Source organism: Bombina bombina, chromosome 4 (assembly GCF_027579735.1).
Source record: "Bombina bombina isolate aBomBom1 chromosome 4, aBomBom1.pri, whole genome shotgun sequence".
Taxonomy (NCBI): Eukaryota; Metazoa; Chordata; class Amphibia; order Anura; family Bombinatoridae; genus Bombina; species Bombina bombina.
The window spans coordinates 76,900,703-76,919,548 of record NC_069502.1 but is presented as its reverse complement, the minus strand read 5'-3'; the positions used below and the strand labels follow the sequence as shown (position 1 = coordinate 76,919,548).

Sequence of the window (18,846 nt, the reverse complement as noted above, 5' to 3'; positions counted from 1 at the left end):
GGTAAGGTTTGTGCCACAGCAAGAGGGCATCTATATTAGTCTGGGGCTAGTTCGTGCAGGTAAGGTATGTGTCATAGCAAGAGGGTATCTATATTAGTCTGGGGCTAGCTCGTGCAGGTAAGGTTTGTGCCACAGCAAGAGGGCATCTATATTCGTCTGGGGCTAGCTCGTGCAGGAAAGGTATGTGCCACAGCAAGAGGGCATCTATATTAGTCTGGGGCTAGCTTGTGCAGGTAAGGTTTGTGCCACAGCAAGAGGGCATCTATATTAGTCTGGGGCTAGCTCGTGCAGGAAAGGTATGTGCCACAGCAAGAGGGCATCTATATTAGTCTGGGGCTAGCTCATGCAGGAAAGGTATGTGCCACAGCAAGAGGGCATCTATATTAGTCTGGGGCTAGCTCATGCAGGTAAGGTTTGTGCCACAGCAAGAGGGCATCTATATTCGTCTGGGGCTAGCTCATGCAGGAAAGGTATGTGCCACAGCAAGAGGGCATCTATATTAGTCTGGGGCTAGCTCATGCAGGAAAGGTATGTGCCACAGCAAGAGGGCATCTATATTTGTCTGGGGCTAGCTCATGCAGGAAAGGTATGTGCCACAGCAAGAGGGCATCTATATTAGTCTGGGGCTACCTCATGCAGGAAAGGTATGTGCCATAGCAAGAGGGCATCTATATTCGTCTGGGGCTAGCTCATGCAGGAAAGGTATGTGCCACAGCAAGAGGGCATCTATATTAGTCTGGGGCTACCTCATGCAGGAAAGGTATGTGCCACAGCAAGAGGGCATCTATATTCATCTGGGGCTAGCTCGTGCAGGTAAGGTATGTACCACAGCAAGAGGGCATCTATATTAGTCTGGGGCTAGCTTGTGCAGGTAAGGTTTGTGTCACAGCAAGAGGGCATCTATATTAGTCTGGGGCTAGCTCATGCAGGTAAGGTATGTGTCACAGCAAGAGGGCATCTATATTAGTCTGGGGCTAGCTCGTGCAGGAAAGGTATGTGTCACAGCAAGAGGGCATCTATATTAGTCTGGGGCTAGCTCGTGCAGGAAAGGTATGTGCCACAGCAAGAGGGCATCTATATTAGTCTAAGGCTAGCTCGTATAGGTAAGGTTTGTGCCATAGCAAGAGGGCATCTATATTAGTCTAAGGCTAGCTAGTATAGGTAAGGTTTGTGCCATAGCAAGAGGGCATCTATATTAGTCTAAGGCTAGCTCGTATAGGTAAGGTTTGTGCCATAGCAAGAGGGCATCTATATTAGTCTGGGGCTAGCTCGTGCAGGTAAGGTATGTACCACAGCAAGAGGGCATCTATATTTGTCTGGGGCTAGCTCGTGCAGGTAAGGTTTGTGTCACAGCAAGAGGACATCTATATTAGTCTGGGGCTAGCTCATGCAGGTAAGGTATGTGTCACAGCAAGAGGGCATCTATATTAGTCTGGGGCTAGCTCGTGCAGGAAAGGTATGTGCCACAGCAAGAGGGCATCTATATTAGTCTAAGGCTAGCTCGTATAGGTAAGGTTTGTGCCATAGCAAGAGGGCATCTATATTAGTCTGGGGCTAGCTTGTGCAGGTAAGGTTTGTGCCACAGAAAGGGGGCATCTATACTAGTCTGGGGCTAGCTCGTGCAGGTAAGATTTATGCCACAGCAAGAGAGCATCTATATTCGTCAGATTGAATGGTTCTGCATTTTCTATTAGAGCGCACATTTCTTTGTGGTCTTATCTTGACTCTGTTTTAAGGCAGTAATTGAATACCTGCTGCTTCACAACAGATAAGCTTGTGTATAAGTTTATATTAAGAGCTCAGCCAAATGTTTTAACCCTTTGACTGGCAAAGTATGCTTTATGCTGTTTAACAATATCTCAGAGCCTTTCTGCTTCCCCATAATTAATAATTAAAGGAACAGTAAACGCTTTAAAATATTTTTATAAAATTTGTTCAGCATTTTAAATATGGGTTTTAATTTTAGGAAAAACATTCATCTGAAAACAAGTGTACATGTCAAATAATTTCTTTGAAGAGGTAGTGCACAGGTTTCCACTTTCCACTCATATGAATACTGAAGAGATTTGGTAAATATGCTCATTATTTTAGCAATTTGTTGATTCTGGTCTCTAGAGGGAAATAGTATTGGGGTAAATGATGTAAGTTTCAGAATAGTAAAGGGACTGCAATTCTGTTTTGTTGCTATAGATTAACATATCAGTGTAAATGTTTTTAAAACAATATCCTTTTTACTGCTCTTGTTTTGTAATAGCCAGACTTTACTTACCGTTTACCTTATTAGGAGGAGTATGGGTTAGTGAGACGTGTGTGCCGGAAGTCTGCCACACAGTGCACGCAGCTTTCAGCTGTATTCACAGTGGGTCGAGTATATGTCATCACTCTAGACAGAAACTTGCTTTGAACCAACGTTTAGAAAAGTCCTGTCCTCGGGGAACTCTGTCAGATCAATACGTCAGTCATTTTAAATGAGACACCTGTGCTTAAGAAGGACATCTTGAAATCATGGCTTGTTAGGTGAGGACAGGTCCGCATTTGTACTGCTGTTTTATAAATATAACTCAAGGACCAGGGTTCGAGAGAAAGGGTTAGGATAGCATGAGGGTGAAGGGGAGGATTGTACATTGGTTAGAAGCAGGATAGTGTTAGGTTGAGAGTCATGATCTTGCAAGTGTAATAGTCATAGGGATGTGGGAGAGTCATACATTGGGTCTGGTCAGGGTGGTACAAAGCTACTGGTCATGAAAGTAATGGTCAGGGGGATGCTTGAGTGAAGATCAGGGTGGTCCACCAGGGAGTTACTACAACAATATACACAACAGAAGCTTGCTGGTCCTGGAGGGGCACTAGAGCACTGGTTTTCAAACTCTCCTCAGGCCTCCCTAACAGGCCATATTTTGAGGATGTCTGAACTGGAGAACAGGTGAAATAGTCGGCTGAATAGTCAACATAGTTATTTTACCTGCAAACCCTGCCTGTTGGGGCGGCTTGAGAACAGGTTTGTAAACCAGTGGACTAGAGAATACTGGAGATGCCATGAAAGGTCACATTTTGGCCTAGAATATAATAATAATAATAATAATAATAGCACTGCTGTACGTTAACTCTGCTCAAATGCAATCAATACGAATTCTAACTTAGTGTCCATAGTTATTTTTTATTGCTTAAGCATTAGTCCAGACTGTGCTAACATCTAGATGTCGAAGTTGGTTTAGCGCAGACTGGATGTGCATTCAGATTACCCAGTTTGTTCTGTATGATATGATTATATGTGTCCAGTACTCTTTGAGAGTGCAGTCTTTTGCCATACTTTGTATACAAGTATATAAGTGTTAGCTACTTTTTGGTTGTAGTGTACTAGCCCCTGCCAATTCATATTGAAGAAGGGAATTAAAATAAATGCCCCTTTAAAACCATGTGTGCTGGATGATTTGTTTTATTGTCGTACAGATCATGATGAAAATGTATTAGAATCTAAAAGAACAGGGTTTGCTCAGCTGCGAGAGCTCCTTTGTTCTATACCTAGAGATGCTTTGTATGTAAGTGCGGTACTTAGATTTACAGGAATGCCTCACCTAACAAGTCACAGCTACTAGCCTGCGTCAGTCGTTATAACTGAACGTTTGTTCCGTTCACCTCTGCTGACAGCCTGGGAAACTTGATGAATCTATGGAGAACATTAGGTTTGAAGGGCGGATCCCAGGATAAATGAGGTTTAATAGAGAAAAGATGAATGAAGATTTGCTTCATCTCTAGTAAATGACCAGGACACATTTTCTATTTAAATTGTTTCTTTTATGTATCACGTTTGATAGAACAAGCTACACACAATGTCCCCGTGTAACCTTGTTTAAGGTACTTCGGAATATCCAGATCTGATTATTGAAATAGCTATATCCAAACCGCTTAAAGGGATACATATGAAACGCAACATTTTTCTTTCATGATTAAGATAGAGCAAAGAATTTAATCACATTTCTAATATACTTCTATTATAACATTTTCTTCGCTCTCTTGGTATCTTTTGTTGAAAAGCAGGAACGTAAACTTAGGAGCATGCACGTGTCTGGGATATTATATGGCAACAGTTTTGCAAGAATGATATCCATTTGTAAGAGCACAGCAGCACTGTTTCCTGCCATGTAGTGCTCCGGACACTTACCTACGTATCTCTTCAACAAAGAATATAAAGCAAATTTGATAATATAAGTAATATAAGTAAATTGGAAACATTTTTAAACTGTATCCTCTGTCTGAATCACAAAATACATTTTTTGGGTTTCATATCCCTTTAAAACGTAGACCTAGTTTGTTGTGTGCTGCTAATTTAGACTATTTTCTTTACATTTCTTCTTACAAACACATATAGACATGTTTGAAAGTTTTAAAACCTTAACCCTTTAAGGACACAGCTTTCAGTTTGCTCAATTGTTTTATGATGGAAAAATTCTGTCATATGTCCTTAAGAGGTTAAACATTAAAGGGATAGTAAACACAATGTAATTACAAAGTCATTTCTGATGTGTTGCTATAGAATAACATATCAGTCAAGTCTTAGGGGCCTATGTATCAAAGGTCTTGCGGACCTGATCCGACAGTGCGGATCAGGTCCGCAAGACCTCGCTGAATGCGGAGAGCAATACGCTCTCCATATTCAGCATTGCACCAGCAGCTCACAAGAGCTTGATAATAAGGAGCTTGATAAATGGGCCTCATTATGTTTTTTTAATGTTTATATAGCAGGGTTGGTCTTGAGAAGTCTGCAGTGGGTTTTTGTCAGTTCAGAGACTAAAATAAGATCCTCAATTGTCTGAGCTTAACTACATGATAAGGGTGCAAAATAAATAGTGAAATTATATTACAAAGATAGATATATATATATATATATATATATATATATATATATATATATATATATATATATATATAGTCAACATTAAGCTTAAATTAGCTCATATTAAAAATGTTCAATTTTTATTGCACAAATTATCATTAAATATATATTAAATACAGTTATGTTAAAATTATAAAATATTATACTGCCCCCACCCTGCTACTTCACTGGATATATATATTGCTCAGTATTGCTTCAGACTTGAAAAAGGAAGACATTCTTCCGAAAGCTTGTCGTCTTATAAATGTATAGTTAGTCCAATAAAAAAGTATCATTGCTCAATGCAATACTCTTGTCATTTTTATATATATATATATATACAGTATATATATTCAGTATGTTTAAGTGCAAGAACATTTCATGTAAGCAGCAAGTAGGTCAAGAAGAAAATAAGAGACAAGTAATCTCAAGGTTTATTCCAGACAGACCTGAGTTGCTATAAAACACACTATTTGCTCCTATTGATTCCAGTCCATTAGCTGCAGTGTGTGCGGGAACCTGCTCAGAATGTCTCCCCTGGTGCACTAAACGTCTTATTTCCTCCTCTCCTATTTCCTTCCAGTATATAGTATATAACTGCTGTAGGGACCTGTATGGGGGTAGTGAAGGGCTGAGATGACTCTGTGTGTTGGTGGGAGATTAGTTACAGATGATACACACCTCGCAATAACACCGCTGGACTCCTTCTGAAAAGAAACAAATAAAGATACCCAGTCTGTGCTGAAAATGTGCTTAAAGGGACATGAAACCCAAATATGTCTTTAATGGTTTGGATAGAACATACAATTTTAAACAACTTTTCAGTTTACTTCTATTATCGCTTCATTCTCTTGGTATTCTTTGTTGAAGGAGTAACGATGCAAAGCAAGCTGAACACATTACATGAGCCAATGACAGAGGCAAATACGTGCAGCCACCAATCAGCAGTTAGCTCCCAGTAGTGCATTGCTGCTTCTCAGCCAACCTAGGTATATTTTTCAACCATGGGTACCAAGAGAATGAAGCAAAAGAAATAATATAAGTTAATTGTAAAGTTTTCTAAAATTGTATGGTCTAATCAAGATACCTCATCAGTAAAATCATTTGATAGATTAAAGCAAGAGTTCCAATTGAATAATAGGGACTTTTTTGCTTACTTACAGGCGAGACACTACCTCTTTTCTCTCACTGAGAAATTCGGATGGGTATGGACATGGGGAAAATTAGATAGCTGGCCTATTCTTGCAAAAAATGACTTAACCTCTGTTTCAATCTGGTATGAATTAGCGACTAGCTCTCATGGAAACTCTAACTTAAATCAGATAACGCAGAGATGGAATCTCATATATCCAGAATTAAATTTGGAGATAGAACAGGTAGAAAAATCTATATCTATAACGGCCCAAACTACCTTATCCGCAAGTTGGCGAGAATCACATATTAAACTTTTGTATAGATCTTATTACACTCCATTAAAGGGATATAAATGGCACAACCATGAATTCAATATATGCCCAAAGTGTGCGTATCTAGCAGCTGATATTGTCCACATGCTGTGGGCATGCCCGAAGATAAAACAGCTATGGCAAAGAGTAGAATTTTGGCTCAAAAAAACATTGAAGATATATCCTCTCTCAATCTCTCTGGCGGAAGTTGTGTTTCTTAAAGAATCACCCATGGTTATTGAACACATGAAGGCTAGAAATGTGACTATTTTGGCAACAAGAAACTTAATTCTTAAGAACTGGCGTGCCCCCAAGATACCTAGTATTTTGGAAATTAAAAATTACATGAAAAAACAATGCATCATCGAGCAAATGGACACAACTCTAACATCTGAAAGAGAGATAATGCTCTTTTTTAAAAAGTGGTCGACATTTATTAGGATTTTTCCACCAGAAGAAATAGATCAATTAATTTACCCCTTTAGGCACTCTGAAGTAGTGATACTAGATCGATGGTAACACTCAAAATCCCCCCTCGGTTTTTTTTTTTTTTTTTTTTTTTTTTTCTTCTCTCTTCTTTTTCCTTCTCTCTCTTCCCGCCCTCCCTTTCCCCTCCTCCTCTCCCCATATTGTAGTTATACATATCTCCCTTTCCTCAATAATTTAGTTGAGGAATATGAAACTGACTCTGAAGCAAACTGTTTACTAATTGAATGAATATAGTTGTTTTTCTTTTTTATTTTTTCCTTTTTTTTTTTTTTTTCTCTCTTAATTAAATGCATAAAATAAATAGAAAATACCTTCATTGAGTATAATATGTATCAATTTGTTAACAAAAGATATGTACTATCATTACTATTTAGTTAAGATAAATGCATCAATTTCTTTTGTAATAGGCTATCACACTAAGCCCTGCGTGGCGGATTTTGTGTTTTGTACTCATGTTGGTTTATAAATAAATTTAAAAAAAAAAAAAATTGTATGGTCTATCTGAATCATGAAAAAATGGATTTTATGTCCCTTTAAAGGGACATTGTAAAGAAAAAACCATGGTCTCCAATTCATAAGATTATGTAATTGTTGTGTTACTTCTTACCCCTTGCAAAGAGTTTAGACACATAGCTAATGTCCAAGCTCTGCAATTACTCAGTAAGATGTGGCCAGTGAGCCAATCAAGAACAGCAGTTGCAGATAGCCACCAATCACTGTTAATTTCCTGTTGGAGAGATGCACTGCTTGTGGTTCCCAAATGTGATTTTACTTGTATGGGTATTGGTTCAATAATGCCAAATGTTATGCTCTAACAAATAAGTAGATGTCATTTTTGCAAGACATGTGTGTTTGGCATTTGTTTGTATAAACGAATATGGCCCCAGGTAGCGACATTCGAATATTTTCAGGGACAGAATCATTAGTGTAATAGTGCAAGACTCAAAGTTCTTGACTTGCACAGAGCTTTGTGTGTTGTACTATTACACAAATTATTACGGCACAGAAAAGAGCTGAGTGCGGTTACTCAGGGCTATATTTGGCATTATTATTGTAATTTATGTCCTAAGGGTGGTGCAAAAGGGGCTGTGTGGAATATAGCTACATTTATCTAAGCACACGCCTAAGTTATTTTTCGGCGCTAAATAGGTATCCTGTAGAAAATGATGTGCAACACGCAACTCTCTCCCTCTGTATTTCCACTGATATTGTGTGGGGACAACAAATACCTGTTGATTCTCAATGCATATTGGATCAGTGTTACAATACGGTATGATCTTTAATTTTGTGTTTCTGTAAACTTTCTAGTGTATTTAATTAATTAAAAAAAACAAAACAACAACTTTGAAGCAGCAAGTGAATGAATATAATTACTCTTTTATACAAATCTTACATTTATGGTATATTTTTTATTAACTTAAAAACTTTCCTGTCTCTGTCTTCTACTTTTGATAAGAAAAATGTAGGGCTGCAACTAACGATTATTTTCATAATCGATTAATCAGCGATTATTTTTTCGATTAATCGACTAATCGGATAAAAAAAGAATCAATAATTGTTTCCTATATTTTAAATAAAATCCACATACTGAGTGTTACAAATATAAACTTCAGACTAAAACTTTACATTAACACAACTGTTTGTCCAATTTTTAAGCAGCAGAGAACAGTTTTATAATTAAACAAAACAAAACCAAAAACTGTTTGAAAAGAGGTAGAACTAGAAAGAGTTAGACTATCACTGTTAATAACATTCTGTTATTCACTCTTTCAGAAACTTTGCATTGAAATGCAAAAATATCAACATGTCCACATGCTTCTTGCTATGGCTGGTTCTCTGTTTGCAGCTATATTTCCTGCATCAGAAAAAAGGCACTAAGATGGTGTTGAGGTGCTTGAGATGTATAAGTAGGGTTTTGCCAATTTCACCAAAGTGGGATATTTATCTTTGTTAGCTCTTCACCAATGCAAAGGGGTTTTCACCTTGGCAAGGGGCCTCTCAATAAAGTAACCCTTGACTTCATTCTTACATAAAAAATATCTTGAATATCTATATGCAATGGTAAATAACCAGCTATAAGGTTAGGGGAAATATCTAGTCCGCTCTAAAAATAACAGATATATACATATAGGTTAAATCTGGTACATATTATCACAATGTAATAAAAATATAAAAAAAAACAATAAAAAACAAATCAAACGCGCTAAAGACTGTATATCAATAACAGGACAAAGCCTTACACATTTATTTATACAGTACATATAATCAGCAATAACAAGAAATACGCTAATAATTGTGCAAACAGACAATCGTGCACATCAATTTAAATAACTCCCATCAGTCTAGGGGCTAGGTGTAAATAACAAGCTTGGCACTATATCAGGAAAAGGATAGTTCCAAATCACCTGATTTAATATAAACAATCCAAATGATGACTATTATATCTGGGTTGCACATAAGCCTGGGGTAGTTGTAAACGTATACTGTCCTGAAAAAGTGAAAAGTAGACGTCTGTAGATGTCCTTTAGGCTAAGGACAGAACCATAAAACACAATACCATGTGCAGGAGTTCATTGGAGTGAAGCAGCTGGTGTTGTGCACAGACCAACTAATTGCAAACCGATTAATCGATTATGAGATTCGTTGACAACTATTTTCATAATCGATTATTATCGATTATGACGATTAGTTGTTGCAGCTCTAGAAAAATGCGATCTGCATTGTTTGTTTTAGGCATTGTTTCATCCTGCTGTAATTTATTACCTTTATTAATTGAGACCATATGACTGTTATTATCTATAAATAGAATATCCTTAGCTTCTTACATCATTGCAGCATGTGTGCTAATTCATAAGTGTAGGGAGTTATAACAAAGGGCTCAATTTATCAATCAAGGGTGGACAGAGGCGTACATATTCGGCCCTGTCTGCCCGAGCTGTCCTCTGGCGGGCAGAATCTGCTGCCAGGATTTAACATTGCACACGAGCGCTATTTTCTTCATAAATGGAAAGAGTCCACAGCGACAGTCATTACTTTTGGGAATTCAGAACCTGGCCACCAGGAGGAGGCAAAGACACCCCAGCCAAAGACTTAAATACTCCTCCCACTTCCCTTATTCCCCATTCATTCTTTGCTTTTCGTCCCAGGAGGTTGGCAGAGAAGTGTCAGAAGTTTTCGATAGTCTCTTATGGAGGGTAATACTCTTCGGCATGGGACTGGAGTTTTAAGTAGTCCTGTCAGTCTTTCTGTGAGAGCATGGGCGAAAGTTAGAGTCCGGAGATGCAGGGAGAGTCTTTCTTGCAAAACCATCCCGACTCATATTAACAGCTCCACAAGCAATCAGCATTGACGAGTTTCGCTGCCTGCTTTTTTCTCTCAAGTCCATGGCAGAAGCGACGCTACTATCTGTCACACTTGAAGGGCCGTGTTCCTGTTCCACGGCGTAGATTCCGGTAAGATCGTTTCATTTTACTTTCATCATGGATGTATTGTAATTTCAACTGTTTATCCGAGAGGGGTTACATCCTTTCGGGGATAACTTTAACATAGGGTCTCAGTGAGGCTCCTTTTTGTATCTAGGAATCAAGGGTTAATATCTCCTGAGGAGGATTATTGAACAGAGGGGTCTATAATTATGTTTGTTATCTGATTCTGTCTGCTACTGTGTAGTGTTGCTTCGGCTCGCGTCTATTTTGGAATATAACGGCCTATATCTAGTGACGCAGCCTTTTCGGTCGGGCGCACTTTTGCATGGACTGCACAGTTTACTTTGTGACTCCATTTCTGCTTTCCTGACCGTGTGGCGACGGAGAAATCCTGGTCCGCTGGTGTCTGGTTCTCTGGAGGTGGCAGTGTCCCAGTTATGGAGGATGTTGGAGATGGATGTCTCTGATTCAGAAGAATATGAATTGGCCTGGGTGATACATTCCCATCAGTTATGTTCCGAATGCCATTTTAGAGTGCTCTGTTCCTCGGGATCGGGGAATCAGGTGCCCACTGAGCCATCCATCTCTGGGGATTCTATTTCTCACGAGACGAGTTCCCAAACACTACTTATCCTTTTTAGGGAGTGTGGCCTGTTCCCACCGGAGGTTACGACACGGTTCCGCATTGGCTATATCTTTGGCGCCAGTGCATATGCACCTCCCGGGAGTGTGCTTACGATATTGTCTGTGTTTCGTTAACCAGGGCTCGTCAGGTGTGGGATCGCCTAGTCCAGTTCAGGCTTCCAGGGGAGCGACTGCCCCTGAGGCCTTAGGGGGTAAACCTTCGGGGCCGGTGTTTCCTTTTGTCCCGGCGGAGGTATGTTGCGCCTTTAGTTATAGACTGGCGCCTCTTCGTGTTCTACTAAGCCCCTTTTTTGGCGTTGCTGGAGGATCCCACTCTTTATCGGTCTGGGGATTCTCAGTCTTACTCTTCGACTGGCTTGCATACATAGACATAAGGGGATGATGTAATCTTCTTATAGTCTTTGTTATTTGTGTATCCTTTTCCAGTTCTGAGCTTGGAAGTCTCGGACCCCTGTTGAGCTGGTCCTGCGGGTCTGTCTGTTCTTTCTGGGCGATAACCTAAGGGTTGCCTTCTTTTATTTTTCATCCAGTGAGGATGATTTTTATTTGGTCTAAAGCTCATGTTGTGGGTGATGTTTCCTTCAGGAACTTTCTTCTCTGGAATTGATACTCGCGATTTTGTGGTCACACTGTTTACAAAAGTCTGTCTGACTGTTCTTTATCCCTCCATCATCGGGGGAGACTCTATGTGGCCTTGACAGTGCTGGGGCCCTTAGTTTCAGGCTGGTCCTGACTGGGTACAAATCCATCTGTCTTTGAGGCCTAGTTCAGACACGTGGCACCTTTTTTATGTCCGGTTTGTCCGGTGAGGGAGCCTAGTTATCACAATATGCTTTGTGTTCTTTTCTTGTTTTATTTTACAAGCTTCAACTAGCATCCTGAGAGGACTTGAGGATCAGTGGTTGCTTAGGGGCATGGGGGATTGGTTCAGTCCTCATTCGCCTTTCAATCTAGTGGGCCGGGACTCCGTTGAGATCCGCGGCAACATACTCAGTCGTTTTTTCGGGAACTAGAGTGTTCCTTCCCGTTGTGGGTTGGAGGCTTGGAGTATTTAGGTCCTTCATACCGCCGTTCTTACGATTTTGCCTTTCATTGTCTCTTTGGAAGTGTAATTTTAGGACTTGTTCCTTTTTAGAGGTTCTCTTCCTTTGGGTCGAGACTTTCTGGACTTCGTCCATTTTTTCTGGCGGCTTTGGCTGCTTAATTAGGAAGTGAAGGCCGTGAGGCTCTGTCTTCCTTCGGGAGTTAGTCGTCTCCATATCAGGGGCTTAGCGTATGTTTTTCTGCCTGAGTTCGGGATGATTTGCATTCTTCTCCCTTGGGTGTGGTCCTCTGGAACGTTAATCTGAAAGGATTATGGAGACTAACCTTTCTTTCTACTCTCTTTCGGTTGACTCTGTTCTCATTCTCATTTCCCTTAGTGTTGCCCTTGGGGCCTTTGGGCTGTAGAGAAATTGCGTGACTTTGTCCCGGCCTAGTACCTTGTTGGGTGGGTGTTGACCTCCAGCTTAGGGTGTTCTCTTCCCTTTGGGCTGGGAATTACGAGTGAGTCCTGTACCCGTCCTTCGGGTTTCCCGGTTCTCATCCCCTGTGAGGTCTGATTGCTTCAGACAGGGTATCTTGTGTTCCCTGAGGGTGTCGTTCGTTCTAGGGCGATCCTGGGTGCAGGGTTCTTGTCTTGGATCTTTCTTGGATGTCTGGAGACTTATGATGCTGGGGACTGGTTCGGGACGACCCTTTTTTTTTCATGGACCCTATGTTGCGACAAAGGGGCTAGCTCTCTGGGCTTGCTAGCAGGAAGGCCAGAGTTCACATCCACCTTTGGGTACTGGTTATAAACTTTTTAAGGCCTGACTTGTTCTTTGGACGGAGTGTGCTCCTCTGTGGGGAGTTTTTTCTCTGTTGGGTCAACAGTGGTGTCTGGGTGATTTTTCATTCGGTCTGTGTTTTGATCATACTATGGCTTCATGTTAACATGTACGCTGTTCTTATCTGTGCCCTTCTCTTTTGAGGAGATAGTTTGTCTTCTTTATGAGCTAGGGTTCCCTCTCTCTGGAGGGTCTTTGTCCTGCCCTGTGTGTAGGAGGTTGGATCAGGTGGCTTATTACTGTAAGGGGCAGCATCTGCTGCTCTGTGGGCTCTGTTCCACCTGTTGGAATTTGATCTCTCTATGTAGAGACTGTCTAAGCGACCTTTGACAGGTCTTCCTACGGATCTATTGCTCTTTTCTCTGTTCCAGGTCCCAGGGGGTTCTCCTTTGGAGTGCCTTATTTTGGAGGAGCGGATTGGGTTGGCACCCGAGCTCTGTTGGGGTGGGTGAGTCCCCCCTTTTTCTTTCCATTCCCTGGGGGCTTGTGGTTGGGGTCTTTCTGTCCCCCCTGTCTATCAGACATGTCTGTTGCTTGGGCTGGTCCGGTGTTGGAGCAAGATCTGAGATCTGTTGCTCTGCTAAATTCGTCCTCGGAGCATTCGAGGTACAGTAAGCCTCTTGAGGTTTCTCCTTTCTCCATGTTCAAGATTTGTGGGAAGGACTGGCGATTCTTAGATAGCCTGTGACATTATCCGCTGGTTAGTGGATACTTGGCAATCTGAAGGATCCTATCTTCTGTTTCTGGGGTCTGGGTGTTGCCTCCCCTTGTTTCTATGAGACTGGTTGGCTCTCTGTTAGCCTGACCCGGTTTCTCTGTTTTTTGCTCTGTGTTTGTGCCCTTTTTAGGTTTTTTTTCTGGAGTTCCTTATGGTAGCTGGAAGCTAGCTCAGAATACTAATGCACTGTGGCTACTCTGCACTGTAGCAAACCGAGGGTTGCAAGTGTGATCCTTGGCGAGGTCTCCTCAGCCTTTCCTCCTTTCGAAGTTGATAAAATGAGCAGCGCCTTGAGTCCCTTAAGGGGGATTATCCTCGCTTTAGAAGTACAATCATGTGTTCTCCGTTCCTTTTCTTTTTATGGAAGAATATGGTAGTTTGTTCCCTTTCTTTAGTAAGGGGTGTGTTGTTTGGAGTCCGACTGCTGGGCGACAGTGTCTCTTGGAGGCTGTTGACTCAGTCGAGTCTAGTTCCTGCGGTCTCTAGCAAGGCTGTGGACTATCTGCGGGTCAGTGTCCTTGGGCCTTTTACTATTTTTCAAAGTTGTTCTCGGCTTTGAACGAAGCGGGATTTTGTTGGGTAGGGGTTTTCAGGCCAGGTACCCTCAGAATGGGCCGCCTCTTGTACACTCCCGTTTTTGCATTCAGTGTCCTCTATAGCTTGGGTATTGTTTTCCCAAAAGTAATGAATGCAGCTGTGGACTCTTTCCATTTATGAAAAAAAACTTAAATTATGCTCCCCGCCCGTATTTTTTCTGCGGGGCGTATGTTATTTTTGTTCTTCTGGCACCTTTTCACCCTGATATTTCTTCTACTGTTCTTCGGCAGAATGACTGGGGGATAAGGGAAGTGGGAGGAGTATTTAAGCCTTTGGCTGGGGTGTCTTTGCCTCCTCCTGGTGGCCAGGTTCTGAATTCCTAAAAATAATGAATGCAGCTGTGGACTCTTTCCATCTGAAGAAAAGGAAATTATTAAGTAAGCATAATTTAAGTTTTTGCGCTTGTGTTCAATCCCGCCCCCTGCCCGTGCACAGCCAATCACGCACAGGAAGGAGTCGTCAATCTCTCCAGTCGGACGAGATCGGGAGATTAAAATCTACTGAACATTAATTAAATGTTCTATGTAATAAAAGTGTAATGCAATCATTGACAAATGTTTTCATGAAATAAGTGTATGTATTGACCCCAATATATTTTAGATTTTCAAATTTCTTCTTTTTGTAGCAGTTAAAACCTTCTCCCAGAAAAAATTATTTATGAAGTTATTAATTAACACTAATAGACATGTTTGACCCCTTCCAAGATTGGGCATTGTTTATTTAAAAACAAAAAATCCTTATTGTGTTTTTTTTTTGTTTTGTTTAATTTTGCCTGGAACTTTGAGAATCCACATATTTGGAAGTTATCCCAGCCATGTTATAAAGAACATAGTTTGTTTACTGCAGATCCAATTTTTTTTTTAAAGTACTAAAATCATTATATTGTGTTATGGGTGTCTTCATATTTGAGCTTTGATCCATGTTTGTTTTTAATGGAGCAAAGGATTCTGGTACAAATGTCGCTGACCCTCTCTTCTCCTTTCCAGGTGTGAAATAGGTCAAAATGAGTGGCCTTGGGGACATTTCTACAGATCCTGCTAGCCAGGACCGCAAGAGAAAAGCCTCACTATGTGATACTCCTCAAAAGTAAGTTTGCTCTCTTTATTTTATCAAACAAATATATTTTCTGATTCTTGAGCAAATGTCATTGTACCCTGAGAAACTTCTAGCTTGGCAAATAACATGCAAGGCTGGCAAAACTGAAGCAATAAATAGTGACAGCTGAGAGAAAACGTTGAATAGGGAGTCCACAAGAGAGAGGGAGTCAAATTATAGACAGCAAATCACATAGAAGACATGTGACCCGATACCACTTCCCTTAATTTGATTATAAGTTATATGTTTAAAGCAGAGGCGTAACTAAAAACCACAGGGCCCAGGTGCAAGAATCTAAGAAGGCCCCCCCCCACCCCCCTAAAAAAAATGAATTTGATACATTTTTTTTTTACATTTAACACAGAAAAAAATGGGAATCAGATTACATGTCTGCAAAAGGATGTACCCTGTGCCCACAGTCTGTGAGATGGTCTGACCCCCTATTACTGTATATAGTGACACTGTTTAACCCACCAGTACTGTATATAGTGAGTCAGTGACACAGTAATCTGCCGGTGAGATAGCTGGCCTGACTCTACCCGCCCCAGTACTTTATAAAGTAACCACAGTAGTCTGTGACATGGTCCAGCCCCCCCGTACTGTATATAGTGGTACTGTATAGTGACACTGTTTACCCCCCACTGGTTTTACAAACATACACACCCACACATACATGCATAAATACACACACAGTCACATACACACACACATACATGCATAAATACACACACAGTCACATACACACACACATACATGCATACATACACACACAGTCACATACACATACACACACACATACATGCATAAATACACACACAGTCACACACACACACACACACATAAATACACACACACAGTCACACACACACACACACACACATAAATGAATACACACATAGTCACATACATACACACACACACACAGACATATACACACACACACACACATACATGCATAAATACACACACAGTCACATACATACACACACACACAGACATATACATGCATAAATACACACACAGTCACATACATACACACACATACATGCATAAATACACACACAGTCACATGCATAAATACACACACAGTCACACACACACACACACATAAATACACACACATAAATAAATACACACATAGTCACATACATACATACACACACACACACACATAAATACACACACAGTCACATACACACACATATAAATACACACATAGTCACATACATACATACACACACATAAATACACACACAGTCACACACACACACATAAATAAATACACACATAGTCACATACATACATACATACATACACACACACACACATAAATACACACACAGTCACATACACACACACACAAACACCAATGGGTAAAACAGAAACACTAACCCCTGTAGTCAGAGACACTATTGAAGCATCATGTCACACTCACATGATATCAGTGCAGGCAGTGGCAGGTCAACTTTTTTTATTGTAAAAATAATTGTGACCTCTGCACCCCCTGTAGTTTCGTCCCTGGTTTAAAGAGATGTGAAAGACTAAGTTAATATTTCATAATTCAGATGGAGCATTAATTCCTAACACACTTTCCTGTTTGCTTGTATTTTCAAATTTATTTTGGTATCCTTTGTTGAAATGCATACCCAGGTACGCTTAGGAGCAGCAATGCTGGGAACTAGCTGGTTATTAGTGACTGCACACATATATCTCTTGTCACCAGCTCACCAGATGTGTTCAGTTAGCTCCCACTACTTCATTGCTGCTCTGAGCGGCCTTTATCTATGTGTTTAACCCCTTTTCAGGGGATGAACACATATTTTATTAGCAAGGAACAGTCCAGTAATAATATGCTCTAACCTGTTAAAGCTTTTTCTTTTTTTTGTTTTGTGGTTTGAACTACACTAGTCTAGTGTGCACATCTTCAATAAGTACTAAAATCTTAAAAAAATAGGTCAAAGAAACAGGATTTTGACAGCAGATACAGCGCCAAGAAGTCTGCCCCTATTTCCTATAAAGTGTTTGTAGGCTAGCCTTATGGTTATCCCAGGCATTCTTAACACAGTGTTTGTCCTTATCACCTCTAATAGAAGTTTATTCTATAGTCTGATTTATCAATGTCTTGCGGACAATGCTGCATGCCGACAGCATACGCTGTCAGCATTTAGCATTGCACAAGCAGTTCTGGTGAACTGCCTGTGCAATGCCGCCCCCTGCAAATTCGCGGCCGTTAGCAAGGGGTGTCAATCAACCCTATCATACACGATCGGGCGGATTGATGTCCGTCGCCACAGAGGAGGCGTATGAGTTAAGAAACTCATACGCCTCCTTTGATAAATTGGCCCCTGTGAATCAACACTTTAATAAATCAGCCCCTATGAATCAACCAACCTTTATGTAAAGAAGTGCGTCTGCAAATTACTCCTGAACTTGCTACTCTCCAGGGTCTGCTATTTGTGTTAAATGATAATGAAAGAGGAAGATTAAAGGTTAATAAAACATGCTACAAACCCCACTACGGGCCAGATTACGAGTGGCGCGCTAACAGTTACGTGCAAGCGAAAAGAGGTTTATCACAGGTGTTTGTGGGTGTCAGGTTTATCGCTCGTATTACAAGTTGAAAGTAAATGCGATCGCTTAAGTTAATGCACGTCAGGATAGAGCATCCTCAGATCTCTAGTTAAAAAGTATCACACATCAAAAATACATTACAAAGTATAGTTACACTCATAATAACACTATCTGATATGTTGTTAAAAAAGTTATAAGGGCTCAAAGATATGAGGTCACAGGTGTTAGAAAAAAGGCATGCAAAGGGCTTTAACATAAAGATACATAAAAATGTATATGCATCTATCTATCCATCTATATATATATGTATGTATGTTTATGTGTGTGCATATGTATTTATGTGTGTGTATATATATGTATTTACAGACATATAAATACATATGTATAACTGCAGTTAAAGGGACAGTTTACTCAAAAAGTTTCTCCCCTTTAAGTTGTTCCCAATGATCCACTTTACCTACTGGAGTGTATTAGATTGTTTACAAATATTTCCATTACCCTTATATTGCCATTTGAAATAGTTTATTTAGCCTGTGGTATCCCCACCAATCCTGAAAGTTTTTGGCCTCAAGCCAGTAGAAGAAATTACACTCCCAGTGGGTTATAGAAGAGATAAGGTAATAAAAGCCTTAAAAAAGCAAATCTCATACATGTTATACTTTGCAGCTGGTAAAAAAAGTAATGGGAAAAACATTTTTACAGTATACTGTCCCTTTAAATAGATGAAAACATGTAAAATCATATTTATGCAATATTAATTTTAATAAAGTGTTATACTGTGTATTTACTGTAAATATTTCATATTCCAATGCTCTGCACATAGAGAAATATGTTCTATGTACTTTGAAATAGGTGTATGTGTGTGTGTGTATGTGTATATATATATATATATATATCAGTGACGTGCAGTGACGTCAGAGGCTGGTGAGGCAGTGGCTAGGATACACCTTCATTCTTTAGATATCCTTTGTTGAAGAAATAGCAATGCACATGGGTGAGCCAAACACATGAGGTATCTATGTGCAGCCACCAATCAGCAGCTACTGAGCATATTTAGATATGATTTTCAGCAAAGGATATGAATAGAATGAGGAAAATTAGATATTAGATGTAAATTGGA

General features: G+C 40.2%; 1 protein-coding gene across 5 annotated transcripts in view; it reads left to right on the top strand.

The window, feature by feature from the left end:
* The window catches only part of NCOA1 (nuclear receptor coactivator 1), a 581,392-nt gene that overhangs the window by 280,154 nt on the left and 282,392 nt on the right, over positions 1-18,846 (top strand). For all 5 annotated transcript variants that reach the window (XM_053709523.1, XM_053709524.1, XM_053709519.1 and 2 more), the window contains exon 2: positions 15,047-15,146. In XM_053709523.1, coding sequence (XP_053565498.1) covers positions 15,064-15,146 — 83 coding nt within the window. In that variant the 5' untranslated portion in view covers positions 15,047-15,063. The remainder of the gene's footprint in view (positions 1-15,046; positions 15,147-18,846) is intronic.